Genomic DNA, 18,005 nt, shown 5'->3' with positions numbered 1-18,005 from the left:
TACAGATCATGGAGCAATGTGTTGTTCACTCTCCAGGTGTTTGAGTATTTTCTGCTGTTTCTTTTGTTGTTGAGTTCTAGTTTTATTGTGTTGTGGTCAAAGAGTATGCAGGGGGTTATTTCAATTTTCTTATATTTGTTAAGACTTTCTTTGTAACCTAAAATATGGTCTATTTTGGAGAAACTTCTTGGGCTGCTGAGAATGTATTGTGCTGTTACAGGATTCAATATTCTGTAGATGTCTATCAGGTCCATTTGATCTATGGTATCATTCAATTCTAGAGTTTCTTTGTTGATTTTTTTGTCTGGATGACTTATCTATTGGTGATAGAGGAGTATTGACATCTCCCACCATCACTGTGTTGGGGTCTATCTGTGTTCTTAAGTCCAGTAGTATATATTTGATGAACTTGGGTGCACCAACATTGGGTGCATATAGCTTAATAACTATTATTTCCTCTTGAGGTACTGCTCCTTTTATTAGTATGAAATGACCTTCTTTGTCTCTTCTGACTAATTTAGGTTTGAAGTCTTCTTTATCTGATATAAGTATTGCTACTTCTGCCTGTTTTTGGAGGCTGTTGGTTTGGTAGATCTTCTTCCACCCTTTCACCCTAAGGCAATGTTTGTTTCTGTCTGTAAGGTGGGTTTCTTCTAAACAACAAATTGTCACATCTCCCTTTTTAATCCAGTTTGCCAATCAGTGTGTTTTGATGGGGGAGTTGAAGCCATTAACATTCAGTGTTAATATTGTGAGGTATGTGGCAGTTCCTCCCATTTAATTATTTTTCTTGTGTAAAGGTTTGAGTGTGTGCAGCTAATTCTATGCTACTATTTACATGTCTGCTTTTCTTTTGTGGTTTAATAATTCCCATCCTTTCATGGTTATGTTTGTTTTCATCTTCTGTGTGTAGGATTCCTTTCAGAATCTTCTATAGTGGTGGTTTAGTGGTCATGTATTGTTTTAGTTTCTGTTTATCATGGTTTATTCCTCCTTTAATTTTGAGTGATTGCTTTGCTGAGTAGAGTATCCAAGGACTGAAATTGTTTTCTTTCAGTGCTCGAAAAACCTCACTCCATGCCCTTATTGCTTTTTTAAAGGTTTCTGTTGAGAAATCTTTATTTTGATGGGTTTACCTTCATGTGTAATTTGATTTTTCTCTCTTACAGCCTTGAATATTCTTTCCTTGTTCTCTGTGCTAATTGTTTTAACTATAATATGCCATGGAGAGGTTCTATTTTGGTCATGTCTATTTGGTCTCTTGGAGGCTTCCTGTACCTGAATGGACATCTCTTTATTGAGATTTGGGTAATTTTCTGCTTTTATTTTGTTGAATATATTACCTATACCTTTGGCTTACACATCTTTTCCTTCTTCAATGCCCATGATTCACAAGTTTGGTCTTTTGACAGAGTTCTTACATATTCTTTTCACTGCTCTTGAGTTTTTTGTCTAAGAATTCTTCTGTTTTTCTTCTTTAATATCTATTTCATCTTAGAGCCTTGAAATTCTGACTTCCACTGTTCTAGTCTGCTGGAGTGGTTTTCAACTGTATTTTTTACTTGACTTAAGGAACTTTTTATTTCCAGTGTTTCTGTTTGATTCCTTTTTTATTTTTTTGGGAGGGGGACTTCCCATAGCTTTGTTAAATTCCTGTTTCATATCTTGAACTGTCTTTTTTATTTTATTTATGTCTTTTTAAAAATAATGTCCTTAGTTTCATTTTGGAGTTTGTTGAAATCCTTTTTGAGTTCATTTAGTTGCTTCTGTGTCTTCTTGAATTTTTTATCCATGTTCTCTTGGAATTCATTGAGTTATTTTGTATGTCCTCTTTAAGCTCATAAAACATTCTTATCATCATTCTTCTGACATCAGTAACTGAGGATTCACCCTCTTCACTTTCCACTAAATCCTCTATTGTCTTATTGTTAGCCTTTTGAGGAGTTGTGTTCCCCTGCCTTCTTTTTTCCCCATGTTTCTCTCTTGTGCTTTGCTTATGTGAATTATTTAAATGCAAAAAAAATTAAAACTACCCACAAGAGTTGTTGGTTCTGTTTTTATATTTTAGAAGTTAAACACAAAAATTCAGACATCTTGATGTTTTCATTCTCTTGTATTTCCTTAAGAGAATCCTTGCCACCTGACATTAGTGCCACTCTTACTTTTTACCATCCAGCCTTCAGCCTCTGACCTTCCTTGTATAAGGTGTGATAACCGTTTATTCATTCTTTGTCCATTGACTGCATTTAACTGAAGCAAGGATTCCTGCTTAGTATCTCAGTAAGCATTTTCCTGGTGAATTGTGAAATCCATTTCTCATATTAAAGCAGAAGGTGGTGGGGGAATTATTTGGAAACTCAGAAATTTTAAAGTCTACTTAGTAGAATTCCATTTACCTGACCCAATGTAGATGTTTAAAATCTAAAGTGAGCAAGAAAGGTAATTGCTCTCACTCGTGAAGCTTCCAGGGTGTAGGACAGATCCACATAGCCTGCTGTATACCCCCACCATGCCATCTAATTTAATCCTTTAAAAAAACTAGTTTATACAGTTTAAGTAGAAGATAAAAATCTAATATAGTCCTGATGCTTGACACCTCTGCAGCTTTCTTTTTTTTTTTTAGCAGTAATGTGGTTTGAACTCAAGACTTTGTGCTTGTAAGGCAGGCACTCTACCACTTGAGCCACACTTCCAGCCCCCTCTCTGCAGCTTTTTATGCTGCTGCCCTTTCCCTCTTAGAAATGTTTCTCACTTGCCTTTTAACTACCAGGCCCACCCCATGCAAACATCATACCCCCTTCCCATGCTCTTTTGCTCCCCTCCCTCTTACCCAGTTGACTCCCAGTGTGTTGATTTCTCCTGTGCCCTGCCTTTGTATAATTTTCCTCCTTACTCTTTAACCAGCATGCTGCCCTAGACTGTATTCTTGGCTTAGATTCTTCTGTTTTCAGTTTCCCATTGGTGATTTATCTATCTTTATATCACCATCTCTGGTCCCTGGAGCATAGCAGTTGCTAGTAAAATGCTAGATTATGAGTCTATGAGTAGGCTGGCTGAAGCGGCTAAGCTCTAACTCTGTGAGTTCTAAGACACAAAAATACCTAGGACCTAAATCTGTCCATAGCACCATCAGAACAACCAGGGCATCATTTTTTCATCTTCTTGTAATTTTTATCCAACCTCATTCTCTCTCCCTCTACCCCAATAATAGTAGGTTAAAGTTGGCATTCTGTGTCTTCACTCAATTTATATTTTCCTGAGGACCCAAAGCCCTTGCTTTTGTCACTAACACAAAATTTCACCATGACATCTGTCTTGATGTAATACAACTGTCAGTAGAAGTGTTGGCCTGATTTTAATTTTCTTCTCATTGGGTGGCAGGTAATACAGGGTTTGGAGGAGGAGGAGAACCAGATTAGAATCTTCTCTAGTCAGGTAAATATGGGTATTCTACCCATATCTCTGCCTCTGAACAATGAGGTTACTATACTAATGATGTGTCTTGATTAACATACTGCCCGATGTAGAGAAAGTGCTCAATGAATGTTGGCTATTATCATTAGAAGTGTGTCACCATTGTGAGCTCCTGGCTGTCAGAGGAGGAAAAGTCAGATCATATTTCAGAAGTATACATCTTTGATCTATAAGCCATGGGTTGAATCCTGCCTGTGTTAAATAGAAGACAGTTATTCAGGGCACCTCTTTTATCTACCCCCACCCAAAAAAAAAAAAAAACTATTCAAGATTTTGGGATTAAAAACATTCACTGTGTACAAATACTTGCATTCTCAGCCTCTCTATGTGGCATCTTAGGTAGTCCATATAAAGGCTAAATTTTCCTAAGCTGCAATATTTACTGAATGTGATTTGCATTTTTTTTCTCTCACTTTTGTCTGGTGTGTCTGTTTGCTATCCTTTGTTTCCTGTCTCTGGTTTGCAGATGCTCTAGCACGTGACAGTTTTGTGCCACATCCTCTTCAGAAATGCTCATTAGGTGGTAGGAAAGCAAGTACTGAGGATTTTCTTGTTTCTTCTCAAAGCATATTCAAACACATAGGTCTGTGTTGAGGAAGTGAGGGTAAGAAAGCCTTTAATACAAGTTCCTGCACAATCTAGCACTAACTTTCTTTTCTTCTCCAGGACCTACAAATAGAACGAGAGAGGAGTTCATATAATATATCTGGTGGCTGCACAGCCCTCATTGTGATTTGCCTTTTGGGGAAGCTGTATGTGGCAAATGCTGGAGACAGCAGGTAAGCAAATTAGCTGCCTGACTCTTACGAACCTCTAATGCCTTCTGATTATATTACCTTTTCTTTAAAAATTAAAGGATTTAAAAATGAATTAATTCTGTTTGGGATATGATATTGAGAAGCACAAGCCTTCTACAGCCTAAGAAAAAAATGCATTTAAGAACAGTCAGGTTGGCATTAAAAGATAAAGGCAATCTTGTATTTGTTCATAGTAGCAACTCCTGTAGTATTCAAATGTTTTGTTTTGTTTTTTTCTTGGCTTCAGAATCTGTTTTTCAATGAAAGTTTAGAGAGGCAGAATACCAGAGTGCAGTGAGAGGGGAGGAAAGAGATTTGAATGAAGTGGGTGTTTGCAAGGGACCTGGCAGGACTCCTCAGCTCACTAGACTTTCCCACAGTAACTTGTATTCTCTCCTGCCAGGAGCCTAGAAGTTGCTGCCTTTATGCAAATGCTTTGAGAGGCTGCCTTCTCACCTCTTCTGGATTTGGCTAGAGAGAACATTGGCCCAGAGATCATGATGAATTTTTACTTTATCCATCATTGCCAGGGTATAAGATAAGCTTGTGTTTTGATTTTATTTTAAATCATGATGCTTCTTCATTATTGGTGTGGGGGAATATTTAAATTACAGGCTGTATGAAAAATGTTCTAATATGTATTATATACTTCAGAACAACTGGCTATACGGCAGGACCTTTTCCTAAAGACAGACTGTTCTGAAAGTAACAAAACTATAGAACTCTAAACATGGTGTCTTCTGAAGATGAGCAGGGCTTCTCCAGTGAAGGCTGCAGTCTTGGAATTCTCTTGTTCCTCTAAGTCCCATGCCTGTAGTCAATGTTCCTGCTCACTGTGGCCCTTCACGAGGTCTGACCTCCTCCCTTGCACTTTCCTCATTTTGTTGCTACTTTGTAGTCTTAAAGAATGGCCCCCTTGGGGCAATGAAGAAATTCACTCTAATTTTCCTTACATTTTCAAAGAGGATACCTAGCCTGAGAAAGTCTCCACTCTTTCCAGTAAAGCCTCCTTTCTCTGTCTTTCCCCATGAAGACCCCAGAGAACAAATGAGAGTGGACTGTGAAGACAGCAGCTTTTGAAGTATGAAGATAGATTTTTTTTTCCCAAAGGTCTATTTATTTTTAAAGCACATGTGGGTTTTCTATTTTATGTGCACGGTATCTCGGGTTTCAGTGTAAGAGTTAAGTTTGCCCAGTAAATGGAAGCATGTTTACGATGCTATATGTATCTGTTTCTTAGTGTCCTCTCAGGATTCTGGCAGGAGATGGACTCCAACTCAGATGCGTCGATAGGAAGAAGTAAAAAGGAATAGACCAGGAGTGTGGAGGCTCCAGAGTGTAGCTAGCCGTGTTAAACCTGTAGAGACCAGGAGGAAGGGTCATCACAAAGTCCCAGTAAAATGGGAGCCGCTAATGTGGGGCCACTAAGCAGGAGCAGTGGAGGGATTCCTGCCCTGCTGGCAGACAGGTAGCCCTGGAATTTGCTCTTCCTAGGGGTCAGCCTGCCTGGGCACAGACAAAACTAAGACTGCCTCTCCAGAATGGGGGAAATAGAAAGGAATCAGCACATGTGCTTCTCTTTCTTTCGTTCCCTGACTACCCCCAGGGTTTAGCAGCTTCTGGACAGGAATCAGGAGCTTGTTGGGAGATGGACAAGAAAGACTGGATCAATGGTTCAACTGCCATGCTTCCATTCACCTCTTCCTTTATGTCTCATTCCCTGTCCTTTTGAATGCATTTGATTTCTTAGCCCATCTAGGAGAAATAACTGAGTCTCTGCTTCCTGAGCTTGTGTCATCTCTCACCAGATAAACTCAGACTCAGAAGTTGACTCCACTTCCATGCTCTGAACATCTCTGTGTTAGATGATATTCTTTAAGACTCAGTTCTTCCCCAATGCCTTTTCCTCATTTTAAACATAGTTTTTCTTTCATAGCTCCAAGCTCCTTAACAGAGCCACCTGCCTAGCCAGGGCTTCTCTGTCCCAGAATCTCCAGTTCCCTGTCCAGGAACCTGCCAGTCCCAAGTGTTCATCTTCTGGGTGCTTGCCAGTTTTTTCCTAGGGTGTCATTTCCAGACCAAATCTTGATTTCCTCTTCTATAAAGACAGTGGTATTAGACTAGACAACTTCTAAAGTTCCAGCACTCTAAAGATTATCCTATGCAAGTGACATTTTTGGAAAGTAAAGTAGTGTTATAAAGGTTGGTTTTTATGGTAATTATTGTTTAGAGTCAGTTTTTTTAATTTAAGGTCATAAAATGTGATATTTTTACATTTGTTTCTAATAATTAAAAAAGCCTACCAATACTGTTTTCCTTGACAATGTCAAGAACAAAATAAAAATTATCTTGTAATTAAAAAGTAACTCCAAATGTTATTAAACTTATTAGATTTTAAAGTTTTCCAGTGTAATTTGAATATCCAGATACAAACACCCAGTATCCAGACATGAATTTGGGGTTTTTTAAGCTATTGGTTGGGTTTGCTGCTCATATATGAGTCATAATTCATATAGAAACCTAAGAATGATATGAACTGGTATTTATATGTGCCATTTGTAGAATCCTTTATAGGATACTTACTCATTAGGGTGCTATTTGTACCTCTTTTATAATCAATAGCTATCTGATATCTAGGATCATCACCTCATCTATACACTAGTCATATATTATAGGTATTTGAGTTTATAAAAATATTCAGTTATTCCCAGGAAAAAACAACTAAGTGAACCTTGTCATAACATGGAAACACAGGTCTGTTGTCATTTATAGACGAGTAATCAGGAATTCAAGGGCTCAGTTTAAATAAATGATTAGAGCTGACAGAAGATTCTGGCAACAGGGCCCTGATTGCTGGATATTAACTGTCATATGTTTACTTTCAATCTTGACAGTTTTGAGAGTGAAAATAAATCTTTGTTATATGTTCCCCACCCCATAATTATTCATGCTCAGAAAAAGAAAAGCTTTGCACTGACTTGATTGGAAGCTCCTGGTAGTCAGGAACTATTCTCTAAGCCTCACAGCCGTTCATGATTTCATCTGATTTACCATCAGACATATGTGTTCAGGGGTTGCCTTCACGAGACACTGCATAGTGCTGTGACTTCTTGAGTCATTGGTCATCCTCTGTGTAGGGTAGTCCACAGCGTGAGTGACATCCCCTGTGGTCTGATCTACAGCTGGGCAAAGAAGACTGCTTCTCTGCTTAGCCCATCTTGCAAGGCAAATACAGAGTAACTACATTATGACACCGGTCATTTTATTTTCCCAAGCAAAGGCAGCCAACTCAATATGTGTGGATCTTAAGGGACTAGCAGAGAAGCAGATGGTGGGCAATTTTCACTTTAAGCAAAAATGAACTGGTAGCATGCAAATGTCATGCAAAGCAATATGCAAACTCTCACCCATGGCTTTTGAATCATCAGCTCCTTAGTCCTCTGCAGCTCAGTTTAGGAAGGTGTTTTGACTCCATTTTAGAAGGTAATTTCATTTTGTTTCTAGAGAGCTAAGGCACCTAGGAAGCAAAGCCATCACCACTTATTTCAAACAATTTCTGGAGGTTTGGCAACTGGGACTAGGTGAACTCATTCAGATTAGAGAAAGCCACTTAAGATTTGTTAAATTCTCAATTCCATTGTTGCCAGAATTATAAGACAGCTACAAAGTGCTAGGCAAATACTAGGTACTGTAAGAGAAGAACATATTTAATTCTCCCAGTAATATAGTGAGAAGTAGGCGTTGTTACTATCAGATCAATGTAGTTTACAAAAAGTACACAAAAGCGCAGCAAGGTGAAGTGATTTGTCCGAGGTCCCCCAGAACTAAGGAGCAAAGCTGTCATGAAGCCCAGGACTGGGAGTCACAGCACTGTGTCCTCAGTCTCCGCACTGTGCCGTAGCCTTCCATGCTAAGACTCAGGATTTTTGTTGTTTGTTTTGTTTTTCTCATTTGAAAATCTCTAAAGGAAGAATTTCTAATTAATATTTTCTTTCCCTTTTTTTGGCAGCACAGGTTGGACTCAGGGTCTCACACTTGCTAGACAGGTGCTCTACCTTGAACCACACCCCAGCTCCCTATTTATTTTAAAGTAAATAAGTATAAGTAAAGTATAAATAAGTAAAAATCAGTGGCATTGTAGACTTCACTAACGTGGATTATGGGGTATGTATAGGTGAGTGCATAGGTGCATTCAGAGACTGTTTTAAGTGCTTTGCAGTCATCATGCAAGCAAGCTTTGAACGATCCAGTCCATTCATTTATAATACAAGAAAACATGCTCCCTGAAAATGAAGGCTGCTATATCCTTCTAAGGTTCCCAGTGTCTTGAGACCATTTTAAATATTGTGTTTTCATTTTGATAATAGTCTGTTAAAAATAATGTAATCCTCTTCTGGATCTTCTGGATGACATTCTATGAATGATTACTACCACTAAGCCAGACTCCCATTTTGTTTGTTCATGATTTCTTTAAAACAAGTATCTCACAGCCTCCTTAGAATACAAGGTTACCTTCATATGCTTGAAATCCTTGTAAAAAAGGCAGGGAGGTCAGATGTGCTCGTTAATTAGATGTGTATAACAACAGTGAACAATATCCATGAACTGTTTAAACAAAGCCCATGAGTCCTGCCAGAATGATTTTCTTTAATTTGTCATTTACTCATTTTTAGTTTTCCAGAACTACCCCATTTAAGTTAAAGCTTTCTGTATTAGGTCAGGGTGAATTCCTATGGCAAGTCTGAATATTCTTGAGGATAGGAGTTAGATGTTAAACAAGACTTACATTTTTAAATTCAAAACCAATTACACATCTGTGGTGTTTTCTCTCTCAGGCTTTTTTAGTGATCTTTTACATAATCCCTTAGCTATGCCCATACTCTGTAGAAGGGATTAGCAGAAAGAAAATAATACTATCAAATGATCACAAATATACACATGGACATAGAGACCAACAGACAGTGCAAAGCCATCTGTTTGTCCTGTCAAGCTACTCACTGTCTACACAGAGGGCACCAGAGACCCTCTTTTGTTGGATTTCCTCCCTATTTCCTAACCTTCATATTTTTTAACATTTTCCTGACACCCTTCGCTCTAAATCTATGGTCCTCCATCTGTGGTTCCCAAACCTGCAGCATCACCCAGAGACTTACTTAGAAGGGCAGATTCTCTGCTGTGTTACAGACCTCCTGAATCAAAAGCCTAGAGGTAAGGAGACAGCAGTCTGTACTGTAGCAACTCTTCCAGGTGATTGGATGGGGCTCAAGGCTAAGAATTTCTACTTTAAATTCTACCCCTGAGCAAGTGAGAGAGCTGGGAAGGAGCCAATATGTCTGTCCTTAGAGTTTAAAAATAATAGCTCCTCCTAGCATGAGGGCTGAAGCATCAGACTCAGGACAGCACCATCAGGCAGTCTTGGCCTCCATGTTATAGCCACACAGCATAATCAGAGAAGTGGCTGTAACCTGCAATTCCTTTTCTACTCCACAATGCTGCTTCCTGAAGTGGAGGGGCTGCCTGTACCTTTGTCTTGTGGCTATGGATCCTTTTGTGCCAGCCTGCCATTCTGCAGCATGAGTTCTGTTCATTGGAAAAGTGGGAATAGGGATGTGAATTCTAGGATGATCCAGCTCCTGTCTCAGCTTCCATTTATTGCTGGATGGCTCTAAAACTCCACTCTACCCTACACTGAGCTACAAGTCCCTTGTCTGGAATGAATCAGATATGCCCCCAGTGGACTATTAGTCTCTTGTTGGACCCCTGGGAGAGCACAGCTATGGCCATGATTTACCCTCCTGGCCAGGTTATGATTTTAACACCTTCTATTTTCTCTTAGCCCACTGGGAGGCCTAGCTGTAAAGTTTCATGGAGTTTTCAAAAATGGAGTATTTGCACTTAGAAATGTTAATGTGAGGTTACTGTGGTCAGGTTATTGACTTTTCCTATTCTCAGCAGCCAGGACAGGATAAGAACAGTAGATTAGAGTCAGAAGGGAACTTTCTACTGGAGGACCCAAAGACTCTTTGGCCCACTGTACTCCACACCAAGACAAAGACTCTCAGGACCAAAATATCTAATTTGCAAATACATAAAATCAAATAATATGAATTAGCAAGATTTAAAAAAGACCTCAGTGCCTGAGAGGGTTTTCTTTTTTTTTTTTTAATTTTTTTTATTTATTTTATTTTCTTTGAATTTTTTAAATTTATTAATTTATTCATATTTGCATACATTGTTTGGGCCATTTATCCCCCCTGCCCCCGGCCCCCACCCTCTGCCCCCCCACCCCCTCACTTCCAGGCAGAACCTGTTCTGCCCTTATCTCTAATTTTGTTTTTGTTTTTGTTTTTCTTTTCTAGCCCCCAGGGCAAGGGGGCACACTTGGTGTTAAATTTTTATTTATTTATTTATTTATTTATTTTCATTTTTCTTTTATTATTCATATGTGCATACAAGGCTTGGTTCATTTCTCCCCCTTGCCCCCACCCCCTCCCTTACCACCCACTCCACCCCCTCCCGCTCCCCCCCTCAATACCCAGCAGAAACTATTTTGCCCTTATCTCTAATTTTGTTGTAGAGAGAGTATAAGCAATAATAGGAAGGAACAAGGGGTTTTGCTGGTTGAGATAAGGATAGCTATACAGGGCATTGACTCACATTGATTTCCTGTGCGTGGGTGTTACCTTCTAGGTTAATTCTTTTTGATCTAACCTTTTCTCTAGTTCCTGGTCCCCTTTTCCTATTGGCCTCAGTTGCTTTAAGGTATCTGCTTTAGTTTCTCTGCATTAAGGGCAACAAATGCTAGCTAGTTTTTTAGGTGTCTTACCTATCCTCACCCCTCCCTTGTGTGCTAAAGCTTTTATCATGTGCTCATAGTCCAATCCCCTTGTTGTGTTTGCCCTTGATCTAATGTCCACATATGAGGGAGAACATACGATTTTTGGTCTTTTGAGCCAGGCTAACCTCACTCAGAATGATGTTCTCCAATTCCATCCATTTACCAGCGAATGATAACATTTCGTTCTTCTTCATGGCTGCATAAAATTCCATTGTGTATAGATACCACATTTTCTTAATCCATTCGTCAGTGCTGGGGCATCTTGGCTGTTTCCATAACTTGGCTATTGTGAATAGTGCCGCAATAAACATGGATGTGCAGGTGCCTCTGGAGTAACAGTCTTTTGGGTATATCCCCAAGAGTGGTATTGCTGGATCAAACGGTAGATCGATGTCCAGCTTTTTAAGTAGCCTCCAAATTTTTTTCCAGAGTGGTTGTACTAGTCTACATTCCCACCAACAGTGTAAGAGGGTTCCTTTTTCCCCGCATCCTCGCCAACACCTGTTGTTGGTGGTGTTGCTGATGATGGCTATTCTAACAGGGGTGAGGTGGAATCTTAGCATGGTTTTAATTTGCATTTCCTTTATTGCTAGAGATGGTGAGCATTTTTTCATGTGTTTTCTGGCCATTTGAATTTCTTCTTTTGAGAAAGTTCTGTTTAGTTCACATGCCCATTTCTTTATTGGTTCATTAGTTTTGGGAGAATTTAGTTTTTTAAGTTCCCTATATATTCTGGTTATCAGTCCTTTGTCTGATGTATAATTGGCAAATATTTTCTCCCACTCTGTGGGTGTTCTCTTCAGTTTAGAGACCATTTCTTTTGATGAACAGAAGCTTTTTAGTTTTATGAGGTCCCATTTATCTATGCTATCTCTTAGTTGCTGTGCTGCTGGGGTTTCATTGAGAAAGTTCTTACCTATACCTACTAACTCCAGAGTATTTCCTACTCTTTCTTGTATCAACTTAAGAGTTTGGGGTCTGATATTAAGATCCTTGATCCATTTTGAGTTAATCTTGGTATAGGGTGATATACATGGATCTAGTTTCAGTTTTTTGCAGACTGCTAACCAGTTTTCCCAGCAGTTTTTGTTGAAGAGGCTGCTATTTCTCCATCGTATATTTTTAGCTCCTTTGTCAAAGATAAGTTGCTCATAGTTGTGTGGCTTCATATCTGGATCCTCTATTCTGTTCCACTGGTCTTCACGTCTGTTTTTGTGCCAGTACCATGCTGTTTTTATTGTTATTGCTTTGTAATATAGTTTGAAGTCAGGTATCGTGATACCTCCTGCATTGTTCTTTTGACTGAGTATTGCCTTGGCTATTCGTGGCCTCTTGTGTTTCCATATAAATTTCACAGTAGATTTTTCAATCTCTTTAATGAATGTCATTGGAATTTTGATGGGAATTGCATTAAACATGTAGATTACTTTGGGGAGTATCGACATTTTTACTATGTTGATTCTACCAATCCATGAGCATGGGAGATCCTGAGAGGGTTTTCTAAATAAACCTCACCAGGTGATGCTTAGCCACAGTAAGTGTAGCTCCTATTGAGAAGAAAAGCAGGATGGGGTAGATGGTTTATTAATGATTCACTTAAAAAAATGTATCTAAGCAGACAGTAAATTCACTGTGGTCAGTAGTATGAGGTAGACACCAGAACCCAATGCAATAATAGGCTCCAGAGAGATATAAGGCAAATTCTACCTAATGCTTTATTGGATTACTTTTTCTCAAGCATTATTTCCAGTTTCTAGAATTTTAATGAATAACCTCATTAATACTCACAGCAACCTTTTTGGAGAGTTCTATTATGAATCTCATTTGACCCATGAAGTCCCTCTTGAGGTGACACAGTTCACTTTGTGTGAATGAACAGGATCCTTTAAAGGAAAGACTGGAATGGTGAGACTTGGAAGCAGATTTTGAAAGGACAAGGAAAGCTTAGAACAAGTAGGGTTTTTTCAGCTGCTGGGAAGATAACTCTTAGATGTAAAAGAGATCTTTGGGAGCTTGTCAGGTGGAGCAGTAAGATTTGCTATCCATAAGCCTGGGGCAGAGGTGACAGTTCAGGAAGGTGGGGTGGGGTTCAGACCAGGGACTCTGGACTCAGGCTGCCTGGATTTGATCCTGGCTCTGCCACTTTTCATTGTATAGGACCTTGGTCCAGTCTCACATTTTAAAACATCAGTTTTGTCAGCTGTAAATGGAGGTGATGAAAATGCCTACTTCCCAGGTAGAAGATTAGAAGAACAGAGGCATGGAAAGTCCTTAGAAGAGGTCAGGCTATAGTGACTGCTCAGTAATGGTTGGCTGCTGTTATTGCTGGCATATTCATCAAAGAGCCATGCAGAGACACAACAAGCAGCAAAAGAACATAACAGGTTCGTTCTCATAAAACTATTAATACGTTAACCGTGCTACCACCTAGCAAAAATGTACTAAGTAATTTGATTTCTCAAGTTCTCCATTAAGCATTATATTTCCATGACTGAATATTTTAAAAAAGTATTGTGACTATTTTCATTTTGTTTCTTTCTTGCGAGAGTTGAATGACCTCTCAATTTGTATAAAGAAAAATATAAATGTCTCCTGTTGTAAGATGATCTATTCAGTGGGCTAAGTACAGAAATAGTATACCCCGAACTTCACTACTTCACTGACCTAAAAAAGCCATGGCTTTGTCCCTTGCAGGCACTCAGGGGCTTGGGGTGAAGGAGGCTCTGCCATGTTTAACACTTGGCTTTCAAGGACTCTGGGGCATCTTCATCCAATCAGATGAAGGGGGATGAAAGCACAGAGGAGCAGGGACTAATGGATTATGGATCAAGTCTAGAAGAGGCACACACCCCTCTGTGTGCATCCATATTTAAAATCCAGTTACTTGGCTATACTGAGAAGCAAGAAAGGCTACAGGGAAATGTAGTCTGTGTTGTATACTTGGGGCCAAGGGAATTGACTTTGGTAGAAATTTAGCAATTTGGGCCACCCATGGACATAGAGAAGGGAATTCATTTGAGGTATAATTAGTAATGGTCTGAAAATAAATAAAAATAAAAACACTCCAAGGTGAAACCCCCTTGGACTATCACTATACACTTAAAAAAACCTGAAGGGCAGGAGGAAAACAATAGGTGTTTTCCAGGGGTGAGTACCAGTGGAGGTGGGTGAGTACAAGGAAAGAGAGAAGGAGGGTAAATATGATGGATGTATTTTGTATCCATATATGAAAATAGAACAATGAAATCTGTTGAAATTGTTCTAAGAATGGGGGGAAGGGAAAAGGAACAAAGAGAGAGAATGATGATGGGGTAAATCTAAGATATATTGTAAGCACATATGTAAATATCAAGTGTATTCCCTGTACAATTATTGTATGCTAATAAAATTTTTAAAAATTAAAATAAAAAGGGAAGGACTAAGGCATAGCTCAAGTGAGAGAGTATTTTGTTAACAGGTACAAGATGCTGGGTTGAATATCCAATACTGCAATTGTTCTGATAAAACTATTGCTTGGATGTCACTATCTTTTCTAAAATCCAAAGGCTAACTACCTCTTTTGTTAATTTTTCACTGTTAGTTTTAGAAGAGATATAGTAAGTTCAGCTTTAGACTGTCAAAAGCAGTGAAGAAAAGAGTTCATGCACTATGATCTTTTATCTTGGAAGGAAAAAAAAAACCACATGTGAATAATGAAAAAGCTTACAAGTGAACAGCATACCAAATATTTGTCTTTAGAAAGTTCGTAACAGAAAGCATACTAATTTCATACCACAGAAGAAAGATTATATTAACCAGGTAGGGCATAATTATACTATATTTTAGCAACTTTTGTTCTCTAAATTGTCAGTTATGTTGTAGAGATTTTTAAATGATGTACCAATTCAGTTTCTTATCTATGACGTACCAATTTAGTTTCTTATCTATTCTCAAACTATAGTTTTTCATTATGCTTTTTATTTGAGCTCACTTCCTCCTGATGTCATCCTTAATGGAGTTGAAATACCTACTGTGAATGAATCATTTGTAAATATGCCTCAATCCATCTAAAGTTTATTTGTGTTAAACTTATACAGTTCTTTATGCATTTATTAGGAACCCCAACATGAAGACCAGATGTAAGCTGAGTAAATATCATGGTAGGAGCAGGACTCAACAAATAATTTATATTGCTGTCATGAGCCAGGCATCTATTCAGCACTGTGCTCAGAAGCTACTGTGAATGAGGCAGACAGGGTCCATGTCTTCATTGTTGGGGACAACCTTAGTTTTATGGCCCTGACAGTCAGCCTGGGGGTGTAGGTAAGTATACATTTACTTTGTAGTGTGATGGGCAAATGCAGATGTTTCAGAGAACAGCCAAAGCACTGGAATTTTGTAAAGAGAGGCTGCTTTGAGTTAAAGGAAAGAAACTCTAGCATGTCTGTAAGTGTGTTTTTTTGTCCTTGGGACTAATAAGGATGGTATACTGCATCAACAAGATTGCTTCACAAGTCACAGTTCCTTATAATATAATCCTGCATGTGGATCCCTTTCCTTTTATTATTCTGTGTTGTCATTGTGGTTGTGAATGGTGCTTGTAAGTTTGGTTGGCACTTGGGGTCATTTCGTGGTACAAATATTTTTGGTGGGACCATACTTGTTTTGTAAAATGTAATGTTTGTTGAGCTGTCATCAGTGGGAAATGGTACATGAAGGTCTTTCATAAAGGTGTCTCATGATAGGATTGATATCCTCTAAACTGTCCTTTCTGGTGTGCAGTGTGTGGTTATCAGATGGTTAGTTTGCTCTGGGAAATTATTTGAACATGCACATTTTACCTTCAACTTTATCCTCACTTGTAAAAGCAACGCAACATACTTCAGAACCAAGTGTAGTTTAGCTTTTAGTAGCAAGAAGTGAAGATGTCAGCTTTTGGAAGTGAGCTGATGTTATGGGGATACAGTATGGTAAAATGGAATCTAAAAAGCTAGCCCTCATCCCTATAGAAAACACCTGCCTTCCTGCTACTATTCAGGATTACCATGTAGTTTAGAGATCATATATATAAATCCCAAGAGTGTGGCACATGGTTCACCCACTCACCAAATATGTACCTGTTTCCTGCTGGACATGTCATAAGCATGGGGAGCACAACCTTGAACAAAACCCCTATCCTTATAGACAAGTATGGAATGATAATAAATAAGGTGCATAAGTATAATGTTTGATATGCTGGATAATGATGATTTCCAAAGAGAAAAGGATTAGTGGTTAGGCATGGATTTCAGTTTCAGATGGAGCAGGGAGGGAAGACAGTTTTCAGGAAGGAGCCAGGATCTCACTGAAGGTCTGAAGGAAGAGAGGTGGCCAGCCATGCAGGTATCTGAAGGAAACCATCTAGAAGATGGAATACAAAGTCCTCAAACTAGGAATGGACCTTTTATAATTGAGAACCAGAGAGAAATGGACCAAGTTAAGAGAGTGGTAGGAGAGGAGGTATGGGCATATATGAGTTAATTCAATTCCAGACATATTTGCACACCTACTGTTTGTCAGGCACTGTTCTGGAAACTAGAGACTTAATTGGTAATGAAGACAAAAACATTTGCTCTTATGGACATTGCATTTTAGTGTGGGAGAGACTCATAACAAATAAAAGAAAGAAAACATAACACATGAAAGTCATTAAACATTACGTGCTAACTGGATTCATTTGAAATGTTTATACAATTACCTCCCTGTTGTATGAAAAGCACTTGATAAATCGTAGTTATTAATAGTGGTTAGTAGTGTTACTACTACAGATAGTAAAGTTTGTTACTTTAATATGATAATTTAAACTAAAAATATGCAAGTAAAATAAATTTTGCATCACAGTATAAATGGCTTAGAATGAAAGGCTACATGAGCTTTGGGGCTGATGTAAAAGTGTGTGTTATGAACTTCTCAGATTGGATTCTCAGCTGCTTCACGTCTCCAGTGTGGAGTATAATTCATCTTTGCCAATACTGCTCCCAAATATTAGTGCAGGACCCCAGAACTATATTCTTACCAGGTCAGATCTGAACAGCACGCTAAATTCAATTCAGCACACTGCATAAGGCCATATGTGTATGCACAAGTGAGTGTGTGTGTCCAAATAGTTTACAATGATAATTTCATTGCTTCGGGGCACACTGGGTAGCTTATAGTATTCTTTCCAGCTCTCAAGTTTTGTGAATTTTTTTTTTAATCTAGTGTTTTGGCAAGCAGCATTTATCTCTAAGTAACAGAAAAAGTCCTTTTTTTCAGCAAAGCCCTTTAAAAAGCCTCCAGGCTCTTGGGCATTTAACACACAATTTTTTTTTGTAGTGTTTTTTTCTCCTTTTTCTTTTTCTTGCAAGACTTAGCTGTGAAGTCAAGGTCACTGCTTTGCTGGCAGCTCAGCTGCACAAAAAGCCCACAGTCATGCACTACTTGTCCCAGAGCCTGCCCTGACCCCTGCTGCACTGCTCTTAGGCCTTTGCATTTCTCTTCCAGGGCCATCACTGGCAATAAAGAGGCTTTTGAAGCTGCAGAGTGGGCCTCTGTCTTGGGCCACCAGGCTTGCCTGCAGAAATTGGATTCAGGCAATTAATTTTCACACCAGTTCATCTCTACTTGCTTTTTACTCCTGTTTTTCTACTTTTCCGTGTCAACATTTTTGTATAGCTGGGGTTTTTTTTTGGGGGGGGGGTGAAGGAGTTCTGCCTCTTTTAGTCATGTTCTTTGTGATTCTGACCTGGCAGGACATCATTGCCACCCCTAGTCCTTTTTCCAAATGGACGGTTTCACTTCTCAATGTCAATAAATCATCCAAAAATGGCTAAACTGTAAAACACACTTTCCAGACCATTTATGTGTATATTTGTTTATTTATTTGACAGGGTCTCACT

The 18,005-nt window shown here is 38.8% G+C and overlaps 1 protein-coding gene across 1 annotated transcript in view; it reads left to right on the top strand.

The window, feature by feature from the left end:
• Positions 1-18,005, top strand: part of Ppm1h (protein phosphatase, Mg2+/Mn2+ dependent 1H) — a 273,222-nt gene that overhangs the window by 145,453 nt on the left and 109,764 nt on the right. Inside the window, exon 4 of the mRNA XM_074083812.1 lies at positions 4,141-4,253. Coding sequence (XP_073939913.1) covers positions 4,141-4,253 — 113 coding nt within the window. The remainder of the gene's footprint in view (positions 1-4,140; positions 4,254-18,005) is intronic.

Source organism: Castor canadensis, chromosome 8 (assembly GCF_047511655.1).
Source record: "Castor canadensis chromosome 8, mCasCan1.hap1v2, whole genome shotgun sequence".
In the NCBI taxonomy this organism is placed as follows: domain Eukaryota; kingdom Metazoa; phylum Chordata; class Mammalia; order Rodentia; family Castoridae; genus Castor; species Castor canadensis.
Note: the sequence above shows the minus strand (reverse complement) of the source record. Positions and strands in the feature narration are given on the sequence as shown.